Source organism: Vipera berus, assembly GCF_964194415.1.
Source record: "Vipera berus genome assembly, chromosome: 1".
Classification (NCBI taxonomy): domain Eukaryota; kingdom Metazoa; phylum Chordata; class Lepidosauria; order Squamata; family Viperidae; genus Vipera; species Vipera berus.
In genome coordinates, this window is record NC_138202.1 from 76,304,585 (window position 1) to 76,326,435 (window position 21,851).

The window sequence follows — 21,851 nt, forward strand, 5'->3', positions numbered from 1 at the left end:
GTAACACTAATATTACGGCATGTGCTTGATGAAATACTTTTGTTCCTCATTACAGTTGGGTACAGTTGAGTAACGCTTCAAATATAATTCATAAGAAGAGATGGTTTAGAGCACGGGTGCCAAAATCGCCATGTCACTTGACGTGTCGCGACATAATAATAATAATAATAATAATAATAATAATAATAATAATAATAATAATAATAATAATAATAATAATAATAATAATTTTATTTGTATACCGCCCTTCTCCCGAAGGACTCAGGGTGGTGAACAGGGCAAACATATAAAAGTACAAAGATACAAAAGTTAAAAAGAATTAAACACAATGCCCAAGCTAAAACAATAAATAAATATATTAAAAACAACAATAAAATCCCAACCCATCCCCCCATCAGGCCAGGCCGGCTTGTTCGAACAAATAAGTCTTCAGATCGCGTCGGAAGGAGCGAAGGTCGGGCGCCATCCGGAGCTCAACCGGCAACCGATTCCATAGATCCGGGGGGGCGCACACAGAAGGACCTCCCCCTGGGGGCCACCAGACGACATTCTCTGACCGGTGGCACCCTGACCGGTGGCACCCTCTCTGTGGGAACGCACAGGGCGGAGGGAAGTTGATGCCGGCAGCAGGTGATCCCTAAGGTACTCCGGACCCATGCCATGTAGGGACTTGAAAACCATTACCAGAACCTTGAATCTCACTCGGAAGACAACTGGGAGCCAGTGCAGCTCACGGAGCATAGGTGTAACATGGGAGTATCGGGAGACTCCCAACACAACTCTCGCGGCTGCATTCTGTACCAGTTGGAGCCTCCGAGTGGTCCTCAAGGGCAGCCCCATGTAGAGAGTGTTGCAGTAGTCTAAACGAGAGGTCACGAGCGCATGAGTGACCGTACGCAGGGCATCCCGGTCTAGATAGGGCCACAACTGGCTCACCAGGCGAACCTGGGCGAAGGCCCCCCTAGTCACAGTTACTATGTGGTCTTCCAAAGTAAGCTGTGAATCTAGGAGGACTCCCAAGTTGCGAGCCCTATCTACGGGGGGTAATAGCTCACCCCCCATAGAAAGAGATGGAATATTCTGAATATCCTGGGATGTCGGTATGTACAGCCACTCAGTCTTGTCGGGGTTGAGTTGAAGCCTGTTCCTCCCCATCCAGACCCGAACCGCTTCCAGGCAACGGGACGTCACGTCGAGGGCATCACTGGGGTGGTTTGGGGTCGAAATAAAAAGCTAGGTATCATCAGCGTACTGATGATACCCAACTCCAAAACCACGAATGATCTCACCCAGCGGTTTCATGTAGATGTTGAACAGGAGAGGCGAGAGGACCGACCCCTGAGGAACTCCACAAGCGAGAGGCCTCGAGGTCGACTTCTGCCCCCCTGCCAACACCGACTGCGAACGTCCCAGGAGATAGGAGGAGAACCACTGAAAAACTGTGCCTCCCAATCCCCGGAGACGCCGCAGCAGGATACCATGGTCGATGGTATCGAAAGCCGCTGAGAGGTTTAATAGGACTAGGACAGAGGAATATCCCCTGTCCCGGGCCCTCCAGAGATCATTCACCAGAGCGACCAATGCCGTCTCCGTGCTGTACCCGGGCCTGAAACCTGATTGGTACGGGTCTAGATAATCCGCTTCATCTAGGACCAGAGGGAGCTGATGCGCCACCAGACTCTCAACAACCTTTGCAAGGAAGTGAAGGTTGGAGACCGGATGAAAGTTATTTAGCACAGCTGGGTCCAAGGCAGGCTTCTTGAGGAGAGGTCTCACCACCGCCTCCTTCAAGACGGCGGGGAAACTGCCCTCACTCATATTGCGTCTTTTTTCACATTGCCGGAGCTGGGATGGGCACGGCCTCCGCACGATACAACCAGCCTGCAGTTTATCCCCTGGTTTAGAGCATAAACACTGCCTGTAGCTAATTAAAGCAGGCATGTCTGCTTTTCTAATTCTGTGATTACAGTGGAGGCCTGCCTGCAATAGCTGTGCAGTCTTGGAAAAAGTCATGGATGCTTTTCTGAGTTACAGATAGGTGGTGTGTTCATATTCTGTTGTATTTTGAACAGTCTCCCAAGTAAAATCCCAAGTATTACACCCCTCTGCATGGTGCTTGTCGATTCTCTGTGAAAATGTGTATGACTCTTGCAATGGTTATATTTAGATGGAACTTAGGAGATTGTTGCTTGCTTTATGGAGACTGGCTTTTATGTCAATTGTTATTATATGCACTGTAATTTTACGTTATTTGTATTACAGTTTTAAATGTTAGCCACCCAAAATCATCACGGTGAGATGGGGGCTGTATAAATCAAATAAATAATGCTACTTCATTTAATTCTTCTAGTGCCCTGCTTGTTCTACTCCAGGACAGTCTATTAGCCACTGCTAGTTCTCCAAAGTTCTCAGAACTTGTAATGAAAGTGAGTATGTAGGGTTTTTTTTTCCAAATTTGAAATGGCATAATGATATGTATTGCCAGCTTGTCTTAATTATAGACCTAATTCTTTTCTATTGGAAAAATTACAGTATAAATACAACTTAGTGTGGCATGCTGTTATTAACATAAGCTTGAGAATAAAAATGAAAGGTTTAAAAATTCTCTTAGGAGTTGTGTCTTAATGATCTGTAAACCTATGTCCAATATAATTGAGCAGAAAAAATCACCCTATTTGTTCATGACCATTTATTTTAAGCTTTTAAAACATCAGGTTTTCCACTGACAACTCTGCATTTAGGATATGCTTTTCCATAAGTAACTGGCTTTTCTTTGTAAACATTTCTCTCTTGTCTCCAAGTGCTTATGGAGAATGGTAAGACTTCTCCCTGAAACTATCAACAGCATCAACCTGGACCGAATAATGTTGGACATTCACATCTTTATGAAGGTGTTTCCAAAAGAGAAATTAAAGCAGTGCAAAAGTGAATTCCCAATACGGACTCTGAAGACCTTGATTCATACATTATGCAAACTGAAGGGAGCCAAGGTGAGACCAAATGGGCTTGTTCCAACCTACGAAGGGTTCTCGGGAATATTTAAAAGATTCTCTCTAAATTTATAATGTTCCTTTCTAGATTTTAGATCATTTAACAATGATAGATAACAAGAATGAGTCTGAATTGGAGGCTCACCTGTGCAGAATGATGAAACACTCTCTGGACCAAACTGGAAGCAAATCTGATAAAGGCACGGAAAAAGGTGCTTCCCATACTGTAAGTATTTTGTTGTTGTTTTTTTTTTAAAAAAAACCAGCTGTCACTTTTTACGATTGCACTGTTAGAATCTTTGGGAATTTTATCACTTTTACTGTATTGGACTTTTAGTCTGGATTGCATAAAAAGCTGAAGAAGCTCTCTGATGTGGCTGGATTAAGTTGTCAAGAAATACAGGGAGGCATTTTGTAAAAGGGTTAGCTACAGAATCTCTTGCACAACAGTATGTTTTAGGCTGTATGCAAATTGAGCAATCTGCCTATTTCCTGTAAACAATCAATTTTTCTCTTTTTTTCATACATTTATTTATAACATAACAGATCTTTTTTTTAAAAAAAGACTCAGGTAGTCACTTTGACTTCTTTTAAAGGAGATGAATTACAGGTAGTCCTCAACATACAACAGTTCATTTAATGACTGTTCAAAGTTACAGCGGCACTGAAAAAAGTGGCTTATGGCCATTCTTCACACTTACAACCGTTGCTGCATCCCCATGGTCACATGATCAAAATTCAGATGCCTGGCAACCGACTCATACTTATGATGGTTGCAACCTTCTTACAAGCAAAGTCAACTTAACAACTCTGTTACCAGCGTAATAACTGCAGTGATTCACTTAACTGTGGTAAGAAAAGCTGTAAAATAGAACAAAATTCACTTTAAAAATGTTTCGCTTAGCAACATAAAGTTTGGATCAATTGTGGTTGTAAGTCAAGGACTACCTGTACAGTAACAGAATGCTATCTATCTATCCATGATATTGTCCTGGCCAAGAAAAAAGCCTTGCATGAAGTGATGTTCAAGAGAGATGGCTTAAGTGTGTTGTGTTTAGTGTAGCCACAATTACAAGGTTAATTTCTGGTTCTGGTTGACACTCAGAATTCTCAAAACAGTACAGATATCAAATTTGTCTATTGCTGAGTGGCAACATTTGATAGCTAACACTTTCCTTTCTCCTAAACTTTGTCCCTTTAGGCCACTATATTTACACATGGCCATTTAAACCTTGCTTGTACAGATGTACAGTACAGTATTGATAATATTAGTGAGCTCTATCATAGTTTTCAGAACCCTGCTACTAGTGAGGCTGAAATCACTGTTTGGCATTATTAATAAGTTGAGATTAATGCTGTCTGATTTCTAGAATAGTGGTTTGTTAAACTAGAAGATACTGTCCTAGTTTTTCTCCTCATTTATGTTTTATAACTCTGGTTTACCTGTCATAGGGTTCTAAAGATGCTTCGGTTACTGAAATTTCAATTCCTCAAGTTTTTGTTCATTTCTTTTTGTTGTTTCGATTTTTAATTTGGTTTGTTAATTAATGTCCAAATTCCTTTCATAGGACGAAAAGTCACCAAAGGCCAAAGTAAATGATATTTTAGCAGAGATATTTAAAAAAATTGGCTCTAAAGAAAACACTAAAGAGGTAAGAAGTATGCCTAGAACAAAAAAAAGCTTCTTTTTTTCTAAACATGGAAGAAACTCATTTTGACTCAGGGTTCAGCCCACTTGATTCTCTACTGAATAATGGTCCAGCTCAACAGAAGCACAAAATGTTTTGATTGTTTGGAATTTGGGTAAAATTTTCAGATGGGACTTGTAGAACAAGGGTCCCCAACCTATGGGCTGCAGCCCACTACTGGGCCACGGCCTCTTAGCCGGTGGACCGTGGAAATGGCTGGCTGGTACACATGCGCACTGCCCCTCTTGTTAGTGCCCGCAGCCCTGTTTGCACATGTGCACGGGCGCAAACGAGACGGCTAGTGCCAGGCAGGTGCGTGTGGCCCATTTACGCATGCATGAACGGGCGCGAATGAGGCCGCTAGCGCCAGGCGGGTGTGTGCGGCCCATTTGTGCAAGCATGAATGGAGCTGTTAGTGCTGCGCCAGTGCACGTAGGTCCATTTGCATGTACACACACACCAGTTTGGAAGCTGCTCTCCTTCCCTCCGGGCTGTGAGCCCAGAAATGTTGAAGACCTCTGTTGTAGAACAATAGTCTCATTGCTTTTCTTCCCTATCCCCGCTGAACACCTGGCCAAATCATACTCTTTCTCTTGTTGTTGTATTTCATGCCACTGCTGTGTTTGTATTTTAGCACAACATAACCCAATACGTTTGGAGCCATCCTTTTCCCCCCAATCATCCTAGCTCTTTCTTTCCCTTCCCTTCCCTTCGCTGCTGCTGACTTCATTTTTTTCCAATCTTTTCCAACCTGGAATGCCTATAACTGGGACCAGCATGTTCAGATCCAGCCGCAAACCACTTAAGCCTGCTCTGTCGTGCAGGCTGTGGTCTATGCACAGAGCATTTTGCCCATCTATCAGTTGCACAGAATTTTTTTTGTTGGAGGTGTTGTTTTTTTTAAAATATGACAGCTTTGCAGTCCCACTGGGCTAGCCTTTAGGAAATGTTTAGAGCCAAGCTGTTGAACTTAAACAGAGGAACATCTAAATCAACCTCTGACATTTTAAAGTAGGCCCAGGAAAGATCCATTTGAAATCCTAATGATCAAATAATAGTGCGTTGAATTCAGAGCCATGATATTGAACTAGCTTTAGTATACAATATTCAGAACCTAAATCTTCAGCACTCATGCCTGTTTTTATATGTGCAGTTTTTAATAGCTGAGGTACTTTGTTTTTAAAACAGGGTCTGGCAGAGCTGTATGAGTATAAAAAGAAATATTCTGATGCAGATATTGAGCCCTTCCTAAAAAACTCCTCACAGTTCTTCCAGAGCTACGTAGAACGAGGTCTCCGGCTGATTGAAATGGAAAGGGAAGGCAAAGGGCGGATTTCTTCCACAGGTAATTTGATATGAACTTGCAGCCAACACCTCTTGTGTTGATGGAGTTATCAGATTTTTCCAGGGTTAGCAGAAGAGGTAGAGAATTTCAGAAGTAATGTATCAACTTTCTTAAATCACAGGGTGAGTGGCATTAAACAATTATAGTGGTTATTCCATAATACTCTCATTATGCAGGTAATATCTACAAATAGAATTACTAGAATATTGCATATGGTATAGCAGCAGCCTTGTTGATTAATATTAAGCAGAAAGATATTCAAAGTAAAGACCTAAAGTAAAGATAGTTAAAGTGAAGTCAGCACAGCTCTTCTTCCTGTAACACAGAGAGAATGTCAGAAGGCAGACAGGAATGGTCTGTTCTATGATGATGTCAGACCCAAAGAACCAAAGCGACACTGAGCTGATTAGAATTGCTTCTCTATAGTTGCTAGTCTTTGCAATGTATGGCTGTGAAAGTTGGACCATAAGAAAGGCTGAGCGCAAAAGAATTGAGGCCTTTGAACTCTGGTGCTGGAGAAGACTCCTGCGAGTCCCTTGGACTGCAAGGCGATCAAACCGGTCAGTCCTAGAGGAGATCAATCCTGACTGCTCTTTAGAAGGCCAGATCCTGAAGCTAAAACTCAAATACTTTGGCCACCTAATGAGGAGGAAGGACTCACTGGAGAAGAGCCTAATGCTGGGAAAGATTGAGGGCAATAGAAGAAGGGGACGACAGAGAATGAGGTGGCTGGATGGAGTCACTGAAGCAGTAGGCGTGAGCTTAACTGGACTCCAGAAGATGGTAGAGGACAGGAAGGCCTGGAGGAACATTGTCCATAGGGTCGCGATGGGTCGGACACGACTTCGCAACTAACAACAAAGTTGCTAGTCTAATCTCACCAGACTGACTACATTCTCCTGGAAATAGGCAGATAAAAGCTTTAGGGATTTTAGGGAAGGTCAGGCCTTGCCACTTCCTCCCCTGAAGGGAATCCAAACTTGCAAGTCTCTCTACTCCACCTCCCATCTAGCTGGAGATCTCACCACTGGTGGTTTCCCATGCCTGTTTTATTTCAGTTATAAAGAGGACAGTCGTTATGTAGGAAAGTGTCATTTTCTAAACTCATCCCACATGGTTCAGTAAATATCAAAAGCACAAAGAAGGGGGTAAAATGTTCCACCTGCTTCATTGATTGGTCATGACCAGGTCCAACTTTGTCCCTCCTCCCCCCAAGAATAAGGCACAAAGATAACATAAGTAGTTACGCCATACAAATTGTCAAGCACAGGAAATCGGGAGTTCAGGCAGTTCAAATGAATATAAAGGTTTATTGCAAGCTTAAACTCTACAAGATTCTGAGCTACTAACTGGCAAAGCAAATTGATGGTAGACAATGGAGTCAATGGAATTCAAGGTGGGCTGGACTCTTGTGGGCATAAAGAGACTCGAGACTGATGATGCGTTTGACCCCACCCTCAGGGTTAGCCTGGTCATCTCCTATCCAAACCTAGGTAACATCCCATTTCAATCTTTTGTTGAAGTTAGACTTGACTCATTTGTGGCTTGTGATTTTTTTTTATTTTGTAGGAGTTTCTCCACAGATGGAGGTATCATGTATTCCCACTCCCACCAATGTAGTTTCTCCTGCTATCGGAAATTCAAATGGGGAAGAGGTGGGGCCATCTGTCTATATGGAAAGATTAAAAATCCTCAGGCAGCGATGTGGCCTTGACAATGCAAAGGTAGTTAAGTAGAACAAGTAGAAAGTTTTTGACTTATTTGTTTTAATTGCTTTATCTAGTTTTTAACGCTTCATCTAGTTTTAGGACTTGCATGGAGAAAGGTGAATGTTTTAGGTCATAGTTGTACAGAATTGTTGAAAAATCAAAAGGGTTTACCAACCTTTAAGCACCATTGCAAAAAAAAATATGAAATTATGCCGCAAATCCATATTTCACTCTTTTTTTAGTTACTAGTGATTTTTTCCAGTGTATGTGGTAAGTTTAATATTATATCAGCATAGGTGAAGATAATGACCAAAGCTGCACACCCCATGCTTTAAAAAAAAACATTGCAAGAAAATATTGTTTATTACCATTTATCCCATTTATATCCCACCCTTCTCCGAAGACTCAGGGCGTCTTACAATCTAAAGCACAAATCAATGTGCTTAGCAATAGCCTTCATTCTATGTATATGCCTGCTTATTAGGGCTTTCGGGGGGCCCCCCAAGCAGCATTTTATGACCTTGGCCATAGTGATAGATAAAGAATAGGATAAAATTTTAGCATCCTTTAATTTTAGGTATATATTTTACATTTCTAAAACTTAAGTAAACCTCCTCTTAGAAGATTAGTTATAGTGGTATTGTTAAGAGTCAACCTGCTCGATTTGGTAAAAATGTGATAACATAAAGCACTTTTTGAATAAGGGTTTTCAATATCTCTCCCCACAGCAAGAAGACAGAGCGTCGCTGGCCACCACACTGTCCAAGCCATCAGTCCCCACTGTTGCATCCTCTACAGATATGCTCCATAGTAAGCTTTCCCACCTTCGTGAATCACGGGAACAATACCAGCACATTGATCTGGACTCCAATCAGACCCATGCTGGCATTGGAAGTACCACTTCCTCTTCTACAGCATCCAATATTGATGACTTGAAAAAAAGACTGGAGAGAATAAAAAGCAGTCGCAAGTGAAATTGCCTGAGACGGTTTGGCTATTGCAGAGCTGTCCATCTTTAGTTGACTAAATTAGAAGTCTTCATAGTTAAGTGGCCTCATGCAGGCCTTATGTATACAAACTGGTTTCTGTGTATAATACAGCAGATCTTGGAGGAGGATCCAAGTCAATGTGGCACAAATCTTTGTATATATTTTGCTTTTTCGTGAGCATTTCTTGACCGTAGAAGAGAGTCCGTGTATTAGTTTTAGTGTACAGAGCTGTAAACAATTCTGCTCAGTCCAGTTTCTCAAAACTTGGTTTTGTTTGTTAAGTTGTCTTACCTTAGCTCTCTTAAATCTGGGAAACTTTTCGTTGCATTCATTTTTAATTTTGTGAATTAGTTCTCCATATAATCCTTGAACTGTTTCTGTATGGACGCATGGCATGAAGCAAGTAATTTAAGTGTCTTTTTGTAAATAAAGTTTGCATTAACTCTGTGGGAGCAGCAGTGACTGTTGGTGGCAAATGTTCAACCATGTTCCTAATTGCTATTGTGACTCTGCATTTTAATTGTTAAATGAGTGTGTGTCTGAGTCACTATAGCAAGTTAACTTTAATTGGGAAAACAAGGAGAAGCTGAGATACTAATGTACAAATGTGTTCCAGATAAAGGAAACTTTTAATGTTAATAATAATATTGTGCTTACAGAAAACTCTTGACCCAAGGCCAGAACATTTTACATTTCAGACAATATTTTCCAAATCTTTTCCTAGAATCTTAATTGAGGACTGGTTTTAAACCTTTTTGAACATCGATTTCCTCAAGACAGTGGAAGTATTCTGTACTTAAGATGAGCTAATAATCCAATTCTTAATGTTTCTATAATCATGGTGAATCCATTTTCTCTTTCTATCCCAGAAGCTGCTAGCAAGTTTGTGTTAAATGTATTAACAGCAATTGCTAATAATGACAGGATCTTTGGGACTCTACTTCCAAAATGATTGTGCTTTGAAGTGAATGGATATTGTGATAATTAAAGGTGACATTATTTGTCATATTATCCATCCACTTCAGAGCACAGTTGTTAGAGTTGTGAGAAATTCTCTGGCTGACTTGCATCTCTTTTATTCCTGATTGCTTCATAAGATCTCATCCTCCAGAATTTCTGTAGTCTTTGTAGCACCTCCCATGTTCCTACTATTATGTCCTGTGTCATTCTTCCTGGAGCATCAACTGCTTTTATGTCTGACATAGATTTCATTTACATCTTTATGCCTGTTAAGCTTTGGGTGATAGCTCTGGTGCTATACAGTAGTTCTATATTGCAGCCAATCAAGCTTGGTAATAATCTGTAAAAATATAATTGGTCACCAGGTGCATACATAATATGTAATCTGGTGGAAAATTGGTGTAACAAGCATACTTATCTGTAATATGTACATTTCCCTACTTAGAAGATTGTCTATACTTGCTGTTAAACCTATTCTAATTTGCAGTCTTTTCAGCTGAAACTAAACAAACTACTTCATAATGAATTACTTGCCTTAGCTAGGAATATTAAAGAATGAATCAGCACCTATCCAAGTGGGTAAAATGTTATGTGTTCAAAAACCACAATAACTTGCTAGCACTATGATGGGCCTTGAAATGGTGCCAAAACATGTATTTTGCTAACATATCGTTTTCTTCTGGTACATTATTAGAAATAGTAACAAATTCCTAATTTTTCAATAATACACAAGAGTTCACTTACAGAATCTGGACATAAATATTGGATTATAATATTTAGCGAGTATTAGAAATAATATTTGGAAGTGAAGTCTCTGAGCTAAAATATATTAGCTATGTTGTCTAACAATATACTTTGCTTCTTTCCTTTTCTCCTTGCAGTGTGTGGCTTTTATCATTTTGATAATACATTTTAATATTGATTTCCAAAATTCCCTATAGTCTTTAAACCATTTTTAGCTTTAACGTAGAACTAATGGAAATCTTTCTACAGTACATTTGAATAAATGTTACCTTTTATTATCAATTTCTCTGTACTTCCTGAATCTTGATGATATAACTACTCAGTGGAGTAACTATGAAACCTTTTCTAGGAAAGAGAGAATTCTTTTGCCAGTGACGTGACTATATAAAGAACATTTTTATTGGTATCAACTTTAATGGATGCTTATGTAATATATTCAGTTTCCTCTTCTGTCTTTATAGAGCTTCACTTAGTAAGTGGAGAAATGTTTGCTGCTGTATTAAGTGACTGACAGCTCTCAAATTAGTGAGATTTGTTGCTGCTATGATTTTATCCGAAGAGAAGGAGTTTCTGCTCATTGCTGTTGCAGACTGTTGTTCTATTGCCCCTTATGAATCTGCTCATCTACAATGTGTCCTATTCAGTGCAAAGTGGGCTATGTGCTTGACCTGTTCTTCTTGGCTTCCAACTCCTTTTTGGGTTGAGTGAATAATAGAACTGGCAATACAGAAACATATATAAAGAAGCTAATTTTTGCAAAATCATTTATAACTCAACCGTAGTGTACATGTTCTGATATAAACCACCTGACTAGTGGCTGGTTCTCACATCTCATTGGTGCCAACATATGAAAAGATTGATAGTTCAGCTGGTTCCAATGTCAGCATCACAATTCCATCAGACCACTGGGAGAAGCACTCTGTGACTGGCTCTGCTTCATTTTATGGGGAACTTATGATAAAATTATTTTTCAGAAGATATGTGACAAAGAATATGCAAGGCTTTTTATATGTCCTGTTACTGTTAATAATGCTAGTTTGAGTTTCTCACTGAATTTGGACCTATTTTTAATTAAAGAATTTTTGCATGAACTACAGAAATTAGAATGCTTTCAAACTAAATTAAACCAAATATCTAGTTGGTATTTAGTGTGTTGAAACAAATACTAAGTATTAGTCTGAATGAAAAAGCATTTAATGATAGCTTTATTTTTCTCTCCTGATTTCTTAGGACCTAATTTTTCCATGATGTCTGTGAAACATGTTTTTAGTTTCCATGCATCCAAATGTATAGAATTAGAAGATTCTGATAGAAATTCTGCCTCTAAAATACTGTATTTGTCTAAAGTAGTAGCTTTTACTAGTTAACTCAGGGCTTTTTTTTCCAATTGCCATATAGGAGTGGTTCGTTTTTAATGTCTGTTGCACTAAATGAACAGAAAAATAGTATATGTACAACAGCATTAATTAATCAGTATTAATTAATCAGTATAATAGATGCAGGAAAATGGGCATGCAAAATTGTCATAAATAGTTCCAAGAAAAATTGACCGTATTGCTCGATGTTTTCCTTAATCATTTGTTGGATGAAAAATCTAATCCAAATATCTGTTGATTAAGAGTATTAAGCTGATGTTTTGTTTTGTTTTTAAATACTCCCATTGCAATCTATGTTTCATTTTTACCTTTTCTTTAAACCATTGAGTGTTTGAAGTATTAGAATGTCTGCTAGAAGTTTAAGGCTATTAAGTTGAGACTGTAAATTAGCCTCTTCCAATGGATACTCCTTGATTGTTCAGGGGAAAATATATAACAAAATAAATGCTGTCATTGCCAAACTTTAACAAACAAGCATATCTTCTTGTTTCTGGGCTTGTGGTCATGACCCTTGGACAACACTGGCCCAAAGATGCCTTTTCAAGCAGAAGGGATGTCTCACACATAAATAGGCTGATTTTTGTCTAATTGAAGAAAGGATGTGGTTGAATGCAAATCTTTGCCTATTTCTAATCTCTGCCTTGCTTTGCAAATAGCTGAGGAAAGGAGGGAAGCAAAAGGCAAGGGAGAAAAAGAAAGATATGCCCAATTAAATGCAGAATTCCAGAGAATAGCTAGAAGAGATAAGAATGCCTTCGTAAATGAACAATGCAAAGAAATAGAAGAAAACAATAGAATAGGGAGGACCAGAGATCTTTTCAAGAAAATTGGAGAGATGAAGGGAACGTTTCATGCAAAAATGGGCATGATAAAGGACCAAAATGGCAGGGACCTAACAGAGGCAGAAGAGATTAAGAAGAGGTGGCAAAATTACACAGAAGAACTATACAAGAATGAGCTTAATGTCCCTGATAATCACAATGAGTTGGTCACTGACCTCGAGCCAGACATCCTAGAATGTGAAGTGAAGTGGGCCTTAGAAAAGCTGAGCAACAACAAAGCTAGTGGAGGTGACAGTATTCCAGCTGAGCTATTCAAAATCTTAAAAGACGATGCAGTAAAAGTGCTACATTCAATTTGCCAGCAAATTTGGAAAACTCAACAGTGGCCACAGGATTGGAAAAGATCAGTTTACATTCCAATTCCAAAGAAAGGCAGTGCCAAAGAATGTTCAAACTATCGCACCATTGCACTCATTTCTCATGCTAGTAAAGTTATGCTTAAAATTCTGCAAGCTAGACTCCAGCAGTATGTGGATCGAGAACTACCAGAAGTACAGGCAGGATTTCGAAGAGGCAGAGGAACTAGAGATCAAATTGCTAACATACGCTGGATCATGGAGAAAGCTAGAGAGTTCCAGAAAAACATCTACTTCTGCTTCATTGACTATGCTAAAGCCTTTGATTGTGTGGATCATAACAAACTGTGGCAAGTCCTTAAAGAGATGGGCATACCAGACCATCTTATTTGTCTCTTGAGAAACCTATATGTGGGCCAAGAAGCAACAGTGAGAACTGGACACGGAACCACCGATTGGTTCAAAATTGGGAAAGGAGTCCGGCAAGGCTGTATACTGTCGCCTTGCCTATTTAACTTATATGCAGAGCACATCATGAGAAAGGCAGGGCTAGATGAATCAAAAGTTGGAATTAAGATTGCCGGAAGAAACATCAACAACCTAAGATATGCAGATGATACCACTCTAATGGCAGAAAGTGAAGAGGAACTAAAGAGCCTCTTGTTGCGAGTGAAGAAGGAGAGTGCAAAAGTTGGGTTGAAACTAAACATTAAGAAAACCAAGATCATGGCATCTGGCCCTCTCAATTCCTGGCAAATAGATGGGGAAGAAATGGAGGTAGTGACAGATTTTATTTTCCTGGGCTCCAAGATCACTGCAGATGGGGACTGTAGCCAAGAAATTAAAAGACGCTTGCTCCTGGGGAGGAAAGCCATGGCAAATCTAGACAGCACACTAAAAAGCAGAGACATCACCCTGTCAACAAAAGTGCGTATAGTCAAGGCTATGGTCTTCCCAGTTGCAATGTATGGCAGTGAAAGCTGGACCATAAGAAAGGCTGAGCGCCAAAGAATTGAAGCCTTTGAACTATAGTGCTGGAGAAGACTCCTGCGAGTCCCTTGGACTGCAAGGCGATCAAACCGGTCAGTCCTAGAGGAGATCAACCCTGACTGCTCTTTAGAAGGCCAGATCCTGAAGCTAAAGCTCAAATACTTTGGCCACCTAATGAGAAGGAAGGACTCACTGGAGAAGAGCCTCATGCTGAGAAAGATTGAGGGCAATAGAAGAAGGGGACGACAGAGAATGAGGTGGCTGGATGGAGTCACTGAAGCAGTAGGCATGAGCTTAAATGGACTCCAGAAGATGGTAGAGGACAGGAAGGCCTGGAGGAACATTGTCCATAGGGTCGCGATGGGTCGGACACGACTTCGCAACTAACAACAACAATCTCTGCCTTGTTAATATTCTGCTATGTATAATTTCTTTCCTTCAGAACTCCCAAAAAACAGGAAAGCCAACCTCCACCAAGCTTGTAATATTTGCCTCACAGTTTCTTATGTTAAAGGTATACATTTAGGAATGCAGAAAGGTTCTGAATCTAAAGCTGTCTTTGAGTAATTGTGCATGGATGTCCTTCCATTATCTGGATTATTTGGCTGATGTATTCAATAGAAATTGCCTGCAGTTTATAACAGGGAAGAAACAAGTGTTTTATCCAAAAATCTTTATTCTGGGATGACTCCGATTTATTTCTATTGTGATTCAGTGTCAGCCTGTGCTCCCGGCAGTTGAGTCTGAGGTTTGGAGAGCCTTCGGTGTCGGAGGGAGGCTCTGATGCACTCCAGGACTCTCAGCCTGGCCCCTCCAGTCGTGTTCCTCATGAGGCTCAGCTGTGTGAGGAGGAGGTGTCGGACTCAGAGGAGTGACAGCTGAATCTGTTCAGAGACGCTAGAAGCAGAAGGCAATCCAGCACAGTAGAGAGAAAATTAATGAGGCAACTCAGTGAAAGGAGGAGAAGGCTTGGGACAGATAATAAAAGGGGAAGGTGTGGGCGGTGCTGGTTGCTGAAGGCAACTGTTTGGAGACATTCAAAGAGAATCCTGGTCTGTTCTTGCTAATCTGTTTGGCTCTTGTTTGACTCTTGTTGGATGTTTTGAATCGTGTTTTTGGTTGAAGAAAATATTCTGCTGCTTTTTTGTTTGAAAGACTTTATTATTTGGAACTGTAAATAAATTTGGGTTGGGTTTTTCCCAGCCTATTGATTGTTAAAAGGAAAAAGGGGTTGTCCCTGACACACAAACAGGGCTGGTCGTAGGCTGGAACAGAACACATTCATAGGCTTTTAGTATTGTACTGTTGTGATTATTGTATGTCTGTAAACCAAGGTGCAAATGCAAATTTTGATTCCTATTTAACGGCCATGTTTCTCAATAGTCTTTTGCATCCATTTCTTCAGACGGAACAGATGGGTGTAGAATCCATATTTGCCATCACGATCACAACCTTCTCCCCAGGAGACAATACCTACTTGATACCACCTTTCGTCTGCTGGATTCTGGTAGGGAGGAAAGAAGCGTCACAGTATCAGCAAATTGCAAATAGTATATGTAGGTCATTTAAAGAAAGATGAACAATAGCAGCAGCAGGATCGTGTAATCTACAAGACTATAAGCAAGAAAGAGGTAGCCCATGAACATTTCTGAGTCTAGTTTTTCACCCTTATTTGAAAAGGGTTGGGATGGGGAAAATATTCAACAACAGAATAAATTAAGGTTTATGTCAAGATATGAACTTCAGAATTTGGGTTGTTAGTGAGAAGGTTAAGATCCTACAACCCTGGCTGGTGATTGCTTTTGGTAAGACTCCTAAACTGAGATTGAGATAGTTGCTTTTTTAAAAGTTCTGACGTGCTGAGTTTGTCTGAAACTGACCTGAACTCAAAGTTAGCACTGTTACAATTCAAGGGCTAAATCTGCTGTGTACATCAGCTTGCATGTACAATTACTCAGTGGTAATTGGGGAAAATCCTGCTTTCTTGCATAATGATATGCTTAATTAATTGTAATGCTCTTAAAGTGAAGATGTCCTTTAAGAATATTGCTGAAAAGGAGAAATGAATGGTGGCATTAGCAAGGGAAAATGGTACTCTGGTCCTTGCTACAGACTGACAAACAGCGGACTTGTGACATCAGCAGTTTGCCCATTTATATTTTGAAGTCACTCATAGAAACTTACCTTCATGACAAAAGGGCCCCCACTGTCACCCTCACAAGCGTCTCCTCTCTTGCTTTCTTCAGGACTATAACCTAAAAAAAAAGAAAATTAGTAAAAAGGCCGCACTCTTTCCTACATTTTTCTGTTCTTCCCCCCCCCCATCAGCTTTTAATGTAGTCCCTGAGCTAATCAGTTCAAAACTTATGAAACTGTGACCTGCTTCATTTGCTGTAATGTCTTACTTAAATTTATAAACTTAGGTTTACTTTGTTTAATTGGAGTTATTTTCAGCTGGGTTCACTCTACATTACACTGAAGGCTAATTACTGGTTGTTTTCTTGCTCTGTGAACACAGACAATGCCTTTGGTTTGCCAGTTGGTACACAAAAACTCCATGACTTTGTGAGGTGTTTAGCATGTTTGCTATCATGAGATGTGCAGGGCAATCATGATTTAAACGATCAATCTAGAATGACTTCAAACAACTTCACAAGATGCTGTATTTAATATCAGATCTTTTATTATTTATTTTATTTTCTTCCTAAGCAAAGTTCTATACATTTTACCCAAAAACATGTGGTTGACTCTGGAAATGGTTTCTTTCAATTCACCATAATCTTTTGAGGGCTTTATAAAATGACGTGTTAATGAATCAAACAAGTCATAGAAAGCTCTTCCATAAGGGAGATGGGACGGTCTCTAAATATGATAAAATAAAATGCAAATAATATGGTAGAAAATTGATGTTTTGTTTCAGGTGAGATGCTCTCTATTTTTTTCTATTATAAACTTCAACTCTATGATATAACTTGTTTAAGCCAGGAGTGAGTTGTTATAGAAGTTCCATTTCTGGCTGTATGCATTAAATAAATAAATTACACCACTAAGCATAGCGCTTTCCAGAGAGAGCTCAAGTATAAATCTACTAATTAAATTTGCTTGTCACCCTTTTGGTCATTACTCCTCTACAACCTGGTCCTATCCAATGACTTGGAATTTTAAGAGGCAGAGCTGTTGACTGGAGCATTACTAGAGCTGATGTCCATTACATCTGGAGAAAAAACTACATTTGAACACAAGGTAAAAGGAGATTGTATAATCATTGTCTTTTCACATTAAGAGGAATTTGTTTCATAGTTGCCTATTTTTCACATTTCACTAAACAAGCATGTAATCATAGTTTGAACAGCAGTTAGCTTGATTCACAGAATGTTCTAAGTCATTATGGTTTACAAGTTAAAAAGCTGATGTTGCTTTACCTAAACATGGCTTAAAGTAATGGATGAACCTGGCCAATGTATGGCAAAAGGGGATGTGGCATAGTGCCCAAAGTGTGCACTGTGGAGACCAGAATCAAATCCACTCTCAGCCATTGAAATGCACTGTGTGTTTTGGCTGGTCAATCTTGTTCAGCGCAACCTACCTGCTTGTTACAGAGGTAAAATTGAGATTTTTCCATGTGAGCTGCCTGAGCTCTTGGAGGAAACGAGGGATAGAAATCTTTAAAAAACACAACCTTCTAAATTAGAAACAGTTTTTTCACCCTCATTTAAGTTTTGTTTAGGATATATCCAAGGCAACTTAAATTAGGGTATGGTTCTACACTGATGTGTGCCATTTCTAGAGGTAAGGGAGAAGGATGTGAGAGGTTCTATGTTGTACAGTGTTGTAATTTGGGAGTCATAATGGTAGGTGAATTAGAAGGGTTCTTTTGCCTAGCCACACAGTGGTGTCCATTACTCATGTATTTATATTTGGAGAAAGACACTCAGTTACTCCGTTTGCTCACTAGAGAGCAAAACAACGGAGGCAGGAGTAGTAACAGGTTAAGAATTGATAGTCTTCACACTTGTATGGTGAAAAAAAACTTTCCTTCATCCTATTGGCCGGCTGATGTTCCTTGCATGGTGGACCTTGAAAGCTGTTATTTGAACTGATCAGTACCCAACAGCAAACACACCAAGAATCATGCCTACTTCTGCCTCAGCATCAAGTACCTAGGAAAACTCACCTGCACAGAACATGTTGTCTGTGACTTTAATATTAGTGGATGCCTTACAGACGTTCCGGCTCACAATGGGGAGATTCACCTGTTGCAGCACGCCAGGCAATTGTCGTGACCCTGCACCCCAGGTGTCAAACAGATTACCCCAACCAGTAACACGACCTTTATATCCTGTTAGCAATAGGCTACGGAACAAAAGTGGAGTTGAGTAAAAGATTCTGGAGATCTTAGAATGAGATAGATTAATATAGGTAATAGAGATTTGGTGTATCATTAAAACAGCTCATTTATATTTGCCCAACCTGGGCAGTGTAAGATGACCTTCCTCTTGCTCCCCCACACCACCTGAATTGTTTGGCAGAGATCAAGTTATGACAAGAAGGATGACAAAACAAGTCAACCATCTCACTAAGAACAGGGTGAAGAGATTGCATGTAGAAATCACAAGAAGAAAAGGGAGGATTCAGTAAAAATAAACAAATTTTAGAGCACACTTAAGTATTTTGCTCATTGCAAATGCTGCTCAAATCTTGAACTCTTCCAGGCAAGCTCTCTTTTCTATTGCTTTGAAAATAGAAAAAAATGGCTTTTCTTAAAATGTGAAAGTGGAGTTTTAAAAAATTCTTACGTTGCACTTCCATCTGCTGTGCTACAGCCTAACTCCTTCATCAATCTTTGTGACACTATGAATTCCTTCCTCTCGATATTTCTTGGTTCTTTTCTACAGAACAAGTGAGTACTCTCCAGTTTCTTTGGCAGTCCCAGGGAGTTTTTCTCTTGCAAAGTTTCTGCAACTAAAGACTTTCAGTTATGATATTTGAACTCCTTCATTATGGTGCTTGGATCTTTAGCTACATGAGAGCTGGATGGTGGGAACCCTAGGAAAGCTCAGTTATCAAGTTTTTCTATTGGTCAAAAATATCAAAATGGTGTCCATGACGATTGTACCATTTAGTCTGCCATCATGTTTTTTTTTATCTTGACCTGCAGATGCCCATGGCAGAATTCAAATTCATACTGTGCCAATGGATAGAGAAGATGGAATCTAGATATCAGAGAATGCTTCAATCCACAAAGTTGTGCAGAGTTAATTACCAAATATGTATGACGTGCTGTAGAAAATGTCTCTTGGATTTCCTCCATTCAACATAATGAGCTAACACAAATCAGAAGTCAAATAAAATGAAAACATAAATCAGATAATTAGAAGCCTTATCACTTTGTTTGCCAGTAGCCTAACACATCTAACAGTGCAGGCAGGACCAATAATCTTTTGTCATCATGCCTAGCTGTATTCCAAGGAGGACAGAAATCATACTGAAGATTTTGCATTTAACAGTGATGATCTTTTTCATACAAAGGCCACTGAGGAGCTCAAGCAGATGCAAAAGCTCTACATTGCTTCTTATGAATGCTACCACTTATTGCCATTTCTTTTTCCTTGAACATGATCTTGGTGCCAAAGGGCTAATACTTCCAACCGAATTCTATCCTGCCCCACAGAGGACTGAAGGCTTCTGGATGTTCTCTTAGAACTTGGTCCCAACAATTTTAACACAGCTAATCTATGGATGTCTCTTGCATCATCTTTGGCTTTTATTTTTTCCAAGCTAGTGGATGTGAATACTGATTTTCTCATTTTTTGTTACTCAGAAGAAGCAACTCTACAGACGGCTAAGAGTATCCTTGGTATTCTCTAAGCTTGGTTGTTTTCTTGCAGATAGCACTGAAGATGTTACCTAGGTGAGTAATAAACATCTTCAAGAAAATAAACTCAGAATGCCAAGAACTCCACAGTTCATCTACAACTACTATATTCTAGTGAGACAATTAGAGGCTTGAAATTAGTAGTAGTAGTTATGGAGCTGAATTTCTTATCATTTACTTGAATATCTCATAGTGCTAAGCCCCCCATTGTTGCCACTCTATGAAGAGAAAGAGATAATTGAGCTAGGTTTCTCAAATCTTACCGTCAAAGAGATTTGGGATGGGAGCATTCATCTTGTGGACTGTGAGATTTGAATTTACTGAATGGACCGGAGGGTTACTTTTGACACCTGCTGAATTCCTGCTTCAAACTGTAAATGGACTAAGCTTTCCCTGGATTTAACATATCCTTGCATAGCTATTCAGCCCCATCATTAGTGCTTCCTTTAATGCATATGATAATGAAGTCTAGACAATTGTGTATCCTCTCACTTTTATGATGATGATGATGATGATGATAACAACTTTATTGTCACTTTGAATGTACACCAATCGGCATACATCAAAATGAAATTTCGTTGCATACAGCTCTCAAAGGGTCACCACCTCCAATATATACTCTTTGTTCGGGGCCCGCTCAAATTTCACATTGTCCATTTTAGTCTCTAGGGAGTGAACGATGGCAAACAGGACAGATGGAAATGGGGCTCCATGTGGATTAGCCCTCAAGTTAGCTTGTATTCTGACAACCTCGTATTCTGACAACCTCGCCTTCTTTCCTTTTTCTGATCCTGACTCTTCCACCTTTTCCTTAAAGGGGCCTTGCTTCTTTTCTCCCCTGGAGCACGCTGCCGCTGCCACCAACTCCTCCACTTTTAAACACCTCCACTGCAGTAGCTCTTTATGGTGTATCCCTATTTAGTTCAGCCTTTGTTGCATGTTTCCAGCCTTTGCATTATCATGCCAGAATCACAATTTGTTCATTCAGGGTCTTGCCGTTTATGAGCACCACTGTAAATTTCTCCAAAGATTAAATGTTCCTTCCCAGAGACGGAAGAACATTACAATCCTTCCTGCTTGTGAGACTGAAAAGCCTAGGACGAGAGACTCCGTACAAAGTCTCAAGTGCTGGACAGTGGCTTTGTTTGGTAGCAAGACACCAGGGGAAAAACCTGCAGACATTCCAGTATCGATAATTGAGATAAGGAGTAAGAAGGCATATAAATTACAAAAGGAAAGTGAGAGAAAGTAACTTGAGAAAATTAAATAAGTTAAGACTTGATTTCTTATATTTTTATCCTATTGTGTAAATACATAGAAAAACATGCTGACTTTGTAAATAATGCATGTGAATCATAGAATCATAGGGCTAGAAGGGACCTTGGAGCTCAGCTAGTCCAATATATTTACTTGTATCTAATATTAAATCATACAACTATACCTTATTAGTATAGGTGTATCAGAGTAAAATCCATCATTTGTTTAATTATTGGCTATGTATCCATTCTAGCCCTCCCCTTTTTGCATTGTGGGGTTGTGTCATTCACATTTGGCAGAAAAATAGTTGAATTATACTGGCACAAGGTTTTTTTTCCCTATTTTCCTAACGTTGGATTGATCTTGATTTACTTCAACACTTTTTCAAGTTTTTAAAGAAACTACAAAGTTTTGTTTCCTTACCTCTGAACAACCTGCTTGGTAGGCAGACATATTGGGTGTACATAATCACTGAAAGGTACAGGCTTAGCCAGACGTAATAGTGCAATGTCCCGATCCAGATTTTCCATCCAGTTATATTTGGGGTGGATGATGATTTTATCCAGGAAGACAATTTTCTCCTTGCCCTGCTCATATCTGAATATCCAGAGATGAGGGGAAAAAATGGAATTTTGAAATGCTAATGTCAGGACATTTTTAACCATTCTATACTCTTTATAGTATAAACATCAAAGAGTAGTTTAACTGACTTCCCTTCCTCTTCCCCTGGCGTGAGTTCTTTATTATGATTACTATTAACATTACTGAATGTTTATCCAGATAGAGCACT

At 39.6% G+C, this 21,851-nt stretch overlaps 2 protein-coding genes across 5 annotated transcripts in view; one reads left to right on the forward strand and one right to left on the reverse strand.

Annotated features, from left to right (window-relative positions):
- Positions 1-9,168, forward strand: part of CKAP5 (cytoskeleton associated protein 5) — a 79,344-nt gene extending 70,176 nt beyond the window's left edge. For 3 of the 4 annotated variants that reach the window (XM_081315055.1, XM_081315057.1, XM_081315056.1), the window contains 7 exons: positions 2,351-2,426; positions 2,802-2,990; positions 3,079-3,216; positions 4,559-4,642; positions 5,867-6,023; positions 7,593-7,747; positions 8,461-9,168. In XM_081315055.1, coding sequence (XP_081171181.1) covers positions 2,351-2,426; positions 2,802-2,990; positions 3,079-3,216; positions 4,559-4,642; positions 5,867-6,023; positions 7,593-7,747; positions 8,461-8,706 — 1,045 coding nt within the window. In that variant the 3' untranslated portion in view covers positions 8,707-9,168. The remainder of the gene's footprint in view (positions 1-2,350; positions 2,427-2,801; positions 2,991-3,078; positions 3,217-4,558; positions 4,643-5,866; positions 6,024-7,592; positions 7,748-8,460) is intronic. The other variant, XM_081315058.1, reaches the window with a different exon arrangement.
- Positions 9,169-15,289: 6,121 nt separating this feature from the next.
- The window catches only part of LOC308667902 (uncharacterized protein), a gene marked incomplete at its 3' end in the record, with an annotated part of 47,242 nt that continues 40,680 nt past the window's right edge, over positions 15,290-21,851 (reverse strand). Inside the window, 4 exon segments of the mRNA XM_081327492.1 lie at positions 15,290-15,433; positions 16,114-16,184; positions 18,104-18,282; positions 21,485-21,658. Coding sequence (XP_081183618.1) covers positions 15,290-15,433; positions 16,114-16,184; positions 18,104-18,282; positions 21,485-21,658 — 568 coding nt within the window.